Below are 6842 nucleotides of genomic sequence, written 5' to 3'. Positions count from 1 at the left end.
TTGTGCCGATCGTGTCGATTGTTCCGATTGTGCCGATCGTGCCAATCACGAATTTCGTCGCTATTTTAGGGTTTTCTCTTAGAGAGGATTTGATTTGAAAATAACTTTTTCATCTTTTATTTTTAATAATATCAATATTTTTTATGATTTATAACAAATAAATAAAAATCACAACAGAATAATAATATTTAAATTTTGAACTAAAGAAGAGATATGAGATGATATGTAGTATAGTAGAATTGCAATAGTTAACGTCTCAAAAACATTTGAATTATAACATAGAAGAATACATATAATGTCAATCCCTAGCTTCAAAATTAAATTCATAAAGTTTAAACGAAGAAATCTCAAGCGCAGTAGTACTGGTTCCAATTAACATCCATATGATTCTGCGTAAGAAGAGGAGGAGGAGGAGGATGCAATAATTGAGAATCACCACAGGTGTCAGAATAACCACTATTGAAGATCGACGAAGAAGATGACGATGATGATGACGATAACGACGAAGGTACATATTGATAGTGCATCGTAGATCCCGTCGTATCCATCAGAGATTGATATTGCATTGTATTATTATTGTTCTGCATCATTCCAGAGTAATATCTAATTCGTTGTTCTTCGTAATCATTCTGCAGCATATGAATCATATTATTATTGATGTCGATCGTTCTGAATCTGTCGTCTCTGTCGATATTCATCAAATCAGATGGAATCGTTGAGGAGTAGTAGTCGTAGTCGTAAATCAAATTATCAAATAGATTATCTGGTTGTTGTTGATCCAACAACAGATATTGATTATCAACAATGTTGTCATGGAAATTCGATGTCATATTAGGAATGAATTCAGACGGATGATGATGATGATAATCAGGTTGCTGCGATCCAAGCTTAAAAACATTGGTAGATTGATGAAGTTTATATTCAAGATCAGATGCGATTTGAACAAGTTTCTCTTCCGGCAAGTCATTGTAGTAAGGATGATTCCAACTTGGATAAACGGCGTCATAGTTCTTCTTCCTTTGCTTAATAATTTCATCTTCGAGTTTCTTGCACCTCTCCTCTAAGTAACTATCGACTTCGATTGTCCTCTTCATCTTCTCCTCATGCGATTGTTTCTTGAATTCTTCAATTTGAGAAAGGAACTTGTCAGATCCCGCCGCTGGCCAGATCTCAGACTGTAATTGCTCCTCGTCTTCACCGTCGGTGTTCGGTGGAATGGTAATAATGGACACGTCCACGTCACATAAGGTATGAAGTTCGGAAGCCTTCTTCATCAGATTTGCCTTCATTCTCTTGAAACTAATTTGGCGACTCTTTTTGTTCTTTATAAGCTCCATCTTTACTTTCGATCTTCCCATTCTTCAAATCTTCTAAAATCCTGTAAACTAATGGATTATTATGCAAGTTAGGGCTTTCCTTATATATATAGGCCAAATGAAATCTAAAGTTTGTTAGTAGAATCTTTTCAAATTAAGGCCGTGTTTGTTTTTTTAAAATCATGTCATTATCAAATATTTAATTGACATGTCATTTTGTATTTTTTTTACTATCAAAAGTTATTAGACAATTAAAATTCTAAAACTCTTATTTTATTTTTATAAATTTAAATTATAAAAATCTTGTAGTATAAGATTTTGTGTACTTGTTCTTCTACTTAAGGATGTACAAATGAGTAAACCCAACCCAAATTAAATTTGGTCAACCCGTTTTTAAGCCCATATTAATGAATAATATGGGTTAGGCTGGGAAACCCAAATTAAATTTTAGTTTGTAACACATTTATTACGTCTTTACTCGATTAATATTTAACACGTTTTTTTCTGGTTAACACACTTTGATCCGTTTAACAATTATTTGATTCGTTTTACCCAATTTACTAGCTTTTTGATTCATACAACACGTTTTTAACTCGTTTAACTAATATTTGATTTGTTTGACCTGTTTTGACTCGCTTAATACGTTTTTAGTTTTGACAATTATGTAAATCGTTTTAGTTTATTTCACACATTTTTGACACGTTTAACACGTTTTTGCACGATTAACACATTTTGGCACGTTTAATACATTTTTAACATGTTTAACACATTTTTCACACGTTTAATATATTTTTCACACGTTTAACACATTTTTGACATGCTAACATGTTTAACACGTTTTTCAAATGTTTTAAACGTTTTTCACATTTTTAACACGTTTTTCACACGTTTAATACGTTTTAACATGTTTTACACATTATAGCACGTTTAACACGTTTTTGACATGTTTAGTAGGTTTTTGGCACGTTCAACAAGTTTTTGACACGTTTAACACGTTTTTGACACGTTTAACACATTTTTGACACGTGTGACACGTTTTGGCACGATTAACATGTTTTGACATTTTAACACGTTTTGGCACGTTTAACACGTTTTTGACACATTTCACACGTTTAACACGTTTTTTTGATATGCTAACATATTTTTGGCACGTTTAATACGTTTTGACATTCTTAACACATTTTCACGCGTTCAATACATTATTGGCACGGTTAATAAGTTTTTGACACATTTAACAAGTTTTGGCACATTTAACATGTTTTGACAAGTTCAACACGTTTTTGGCACGTTTAACACGTTTTTGACAAATTAAATACGTTTTTGGCACGTTTAACATATTTTTACATGTTTAACACGTTTTGGCACGTTTGACATATTTTGGCACGTTTATTACGTTTTTAACATGTTTAACACATTTGACACGTTTAATACGTTTTTGACATTCTAAATGTTTAATATGTTTTTCACATGTTTAACACATTTTTCACACGTTTAACATCTTTTGGCAAATTTAGCACGTTTAACATATTTTTTACACGTTTGACATGTTATTAGCACGTTTAACACATTTTTTTATAAGTTTAACACATTTTTGGCATGCTTAACACGTTTTTGTGAAGTTTAAAATGTTTTGGCATGTTAGACATATTTAGCACGTTTAACACGTTTTAACATGTTACGTTTAACACGTTTTTTCTCATGCTAACTTGTTTAAAATGTTTTTTATATGTTTAACACGTTTCTTAGATATTTAATACATTTTCATACGTTAAACACATTTTGACACATTTAACAATTTTTTGACATATTTAACACGTTTTTGGCTCATTTAACACATTTAACACGTTTTTGACACGTTTAATCGTTTTGACATGTTTAACAACACGTTTTGAAATGTTGAACAATTTTTCGGCATGTTTAACACGTTTTTGAAGAGTTTAACTCGTTTTAGGTATTTTAACACGTTTTTGGTATTTTAACACGTTTTGGCATGTTTAACATATTTTTGACATGTTTACCATGTTTTGGTACGTTTAACACTTTTTTGGCCCGTTTAATATATTTTTGCAGTTTTAACATTTTTTGTACGTTTAAAATGTTTTGACATGTTTAACACGTTTTTGGCACGTTTAACATGTTTTTGGCACGTGTAACACGTTTTGGCACATTTAACACTTTTTTGGCCCGTTTAACACATTTTTGCACGTATAACATGTTTTTGTACATTTAACATGTTTTGATATGTTTAACACGTTTTTGGCACGTTTAACATGTTTTGACATATTTAACACGTTTTTAGCACGTTTTGGCACGTTTAACAAGTTTTTGACAAGTTTAACACGTTTTGGCACGTCTAACACATTTTTGGGACGTTTAACATGTTTTGACACATTTCACATATTTTTGGTACGTTTAACATATTTTTGACATGTTTAAACTATGTGACTTTTGGTTAAAAGTCATCTAATTAATTAAGATTTAGACAAATTGATGACACTAATAATATTTATAATAATTAGTTAGTTTTGTATTTGATTAAAAATAAATTGTTAGTAGTCTAATTAATTGTAATAATTAATTATTGATGTATTTTATAAAGGTAATTTTTTTTTTTTTGAGAACGCTGGGTTCCGCTACTCCTATGGAGTGCGACTAATCCCCGCGGGTTAAGTACATAGCCCGCAAACATACTTAACCAATTAACCAGGCGCAGAACTTGCCGCCTGACGGGCTCGAACCCAAGACCTCATGGAGACCTGGGGGATATCCACCTCTTGTTGCCACTAGGCTAAAAGAGGGGATGTAATTATTTAATGATATATAAAGTAGTTTGATTACGTTTCTAAGCTATTTGATTAAATAAGTGCTTCAAAAGTTTTATTACAACCCCATATTCAATTTTGTCCCCTTACTTTTTTCTTTGTTTTTATTTTGCAAGTATTTTGACAATTTCGTGATTTCATAATATATTTATGAAAAATCTTATATTTCAATGCATTTATTTATTTTAAAGTTTGTCAACGACATTAATAAAAAAAATAGACTTTAAGATTTTGTTACCTAGTTTAAATAAGTTTATTTGTTAAATGTTTATAATATATGTTTGTTAATTTGAAGAAGGAAGCCATGAGAGATTTGGAATTAGGAGAGCCCAATCTAGAAATATCGACGAACAACAACAAGAGTAATTTCATGACCATCTATATTTCTAGAAGAAGATGAAATAACAAATGGGAACAAAAATGGTGACGGCAAAGAATTTACGTTAATTATAATCAAGAATAATATATATGATAAACTTTATTTATAAATAAAAATAAAAGAAAATAAGATTTTATTTTTTTAATAAAAAATATTTTTTTTGATATATAATAATTTATTTTAATTAAATTAAAAGATTTGAAAAGATTCACTCAATCAAACGCAATCTTTAACCAAATCAACTTAGATTATCATCAACAAATTTTAAGCTTAAATCTAAAAGTAATTTTTTTTATCGATTCTCTAAATAGATTTAATTTTAATTTAATTATAAAAATTTAATTTTTGAAAATCAAATAAAAATATAATTAACTTTTGATAAATAAATATAAAATTACCAAAAAATAATAAATATAAGTTGTAGTCCAATATAAATGCAATATATAATTAGCAAAGAAAGTTTTTTTGAATTATAACACAAAATATGTGATAAATGATAATGTCAAACCCTAAAATCAAAATTAATTTCATTGAGTTTAAAATTCGAAAATTTCAAACGTAGTAGTACGGACTCCAACCACGTTTCTTGTAACCGACTACCAAACAAACGGACCGAATTTCGCGCTACTAACATGCTGATCGTATCGAACGTTGTTACGCCGATCGTGACGATCGTGCCAAACGTGCCGATTATGCCGATCGTGCCGATCGTGCCGATCGTGCCGATTGTGCTGATCGTGTCGATTGTTCCGATTGTGCCGATCGTGCCAATCACGAATTTCGTCGCTATTTTAGGGTTTTCTCTTAGAGAGGATTTGATTTGAAAATAACTTTTTCATCTTTTATTTTTAATAATATAAATATTTTTTTATGATTTATAACAAATAAATAAAAATCACAACAGAATAATAATATTTAAATTTTGAACTAAAGAAGAGATATGAGATGATATGTAGTATAGTAGAATTGCAATAGTTAACGTCTCAAAAACATTTGAATTATAACATAGAAGAATACATATAATGTCAATCCCTAGCTTCAAAATTAAATCCATAAAGTTTAAACGAAGAAATCTCAAGCGCAGTAGTACTTGTTCCAATTAACATCCATATGATTCTGCATAAGAAGAGGAGGAGGAGGAGGATGCAATAATTGAGATTCACCACAGGTGTCAGAATAACCACTATTGAAGATCGACGAAGAAGATGACGATGATGATGACGATAACGACGAAGGTACATATTGATAGTGCATCGTAGATCCCGTCGTATCCATCAGAGATTGATATTGCATTGTATTATTATTGTTCTGCATCATTCCAGAGTAATATCTAATTCGTTGTTCTTCGTAATCATTCTGCAGCATATGAATCATATTATTATTGATGTCGATCGTTCTGAATCTGTCGTCTCTGTCGATATTCATCAAATCAGATGGAATCGTTGAGGAGTAGTAGTCGTAGTCGTAAATCAAATTATCAAATAGATTATCTGGTTGTTGTTGATCCAACAACAGATATTGATTATCAACAATGTTGTCATGGAAATTCGATGTCATATTAGGAATGAATTCAGACGGATGATGATGATGATAATCAGGTTGCTGCGATCCAAGCTTAAAAACATTGGTAGATTGATGAAGTTTATATTCAAGATCAGATGCGATTTGAACAAGTTTCTCTTCCGGCAAGTCATTGTAGTAAGGATGATTCCAACTTGGATAAACGGCGTCATAGTTCTTCTTCCTTTGCTTAATAATTTCATCTTCGAGTTTCTTGCACCTCTCCTCTAAGTAACTATCGACTTCGATTGTCCTCTTCATCTTCTCCTCATGCGATTGTTTCTTGAATTCTTCAATTTGAGAAAGGAACTTGTCAGATCCCGCCGCTGGCCAGATCTCAGACTGTAATTGCTCCTCGTCTTCACCGTCGGTGTTTGGTGGAATGGTAATAATGGACACGTCCACGTCACATAAGGTATGAAGTTCGGAAGCCTTCTTCATCAGATTTGCCTTCATTCTCTTGAAACTAATTTGGCGACTCTTTTTGTTCTTTATAAGCTCCATCTTTACTTTCGATCTTCCCATTCTTCAAATCTTCTAAAATCCTGTAAACTAATGGATTATTATGCAAGTTAGGGCTTTCCTTATATATATATAGGCCAAATGAAATATAAAGTTTGTTAGTAGAATCTTTTCAAATTAAGGCCTTGTTTGTTTTTTTAAAAGCATGTCATTATCAAATATTTAATTGACATGTCATTTTGTATTTATTTTTTTTTACTATCAAAAGTTATTAGACAATTAAAATTCTAAAACTCTTATTTT

At 30.8% G+C, this 6842-nt stretch overlaps 2 protein-coding genes across 2 annotated transcripts; both read right to left on the bottom strand.

The window, feature by feature from the left end:
• Positions 1 to 347: 347 nt before the first annotated feature.
• Positions 348 to 1337, bottom strand: LOC124930062. The gene has a single exon (XM_047470430.1). The coding sequence runs from the start codon at positions 1335 to 1337 to the stop codon at positions 348 to 350; it is 990 nt and encodes a 329-aa protein (XP_047326386.1).
• Positions 1338 to 5591: 4254 nt separating this feature from the next.
• Positions 5592 to 6581, bottom strand: LOC124930061. The gene has a single exon (XM_047470429.1). The coding sequence runs from the start codon at positions 6579 to 6581 to the stop codon at positions 5592 to 5594; it is 990 nt and encodes a 329-aa protein (XP_047326385.1).
• Between the last annotated feature and the right edge of the window lie 261 nt (positions 6582 to 6842).

The sequence above is a fragment of the Impatiens glandulifera genome, chromosome 3, assembly GCF_907164915.1.
Source record: "Impatiens glandulifera chromosome 3, dImpGla2.1, whole genome shotgun sequence".
In the NCBI taxonomy this organism is placed as follows: Eukaryota; Viridiplantae; Streptophyta; class Magnoliopsida; order Ericales; family Balsaminaceae; genus Impatiens; species Impatiens glandulifera.
This window is presented reverse-complemented; position numbering and strand designations above follow the sequence as displayed.

Excerpts from the sequence above, each read along its gene's own strand:
- LOC124930062 (XM_047470430.1), bottom strand. The coding sequence starts at position 1,337 with ATGGAGCTTATAAAGAACAAAAAGAGTCGCCAAATTAGTTTCAAGAGA.
- LOC124930061 (XM_047470429.1), bottom strand. The coding sequence starts at position 6,581 with ATGGAGCTTATAAAGAACAAAAAGAGTCGCCAAATTAGTTTCAAGAGA.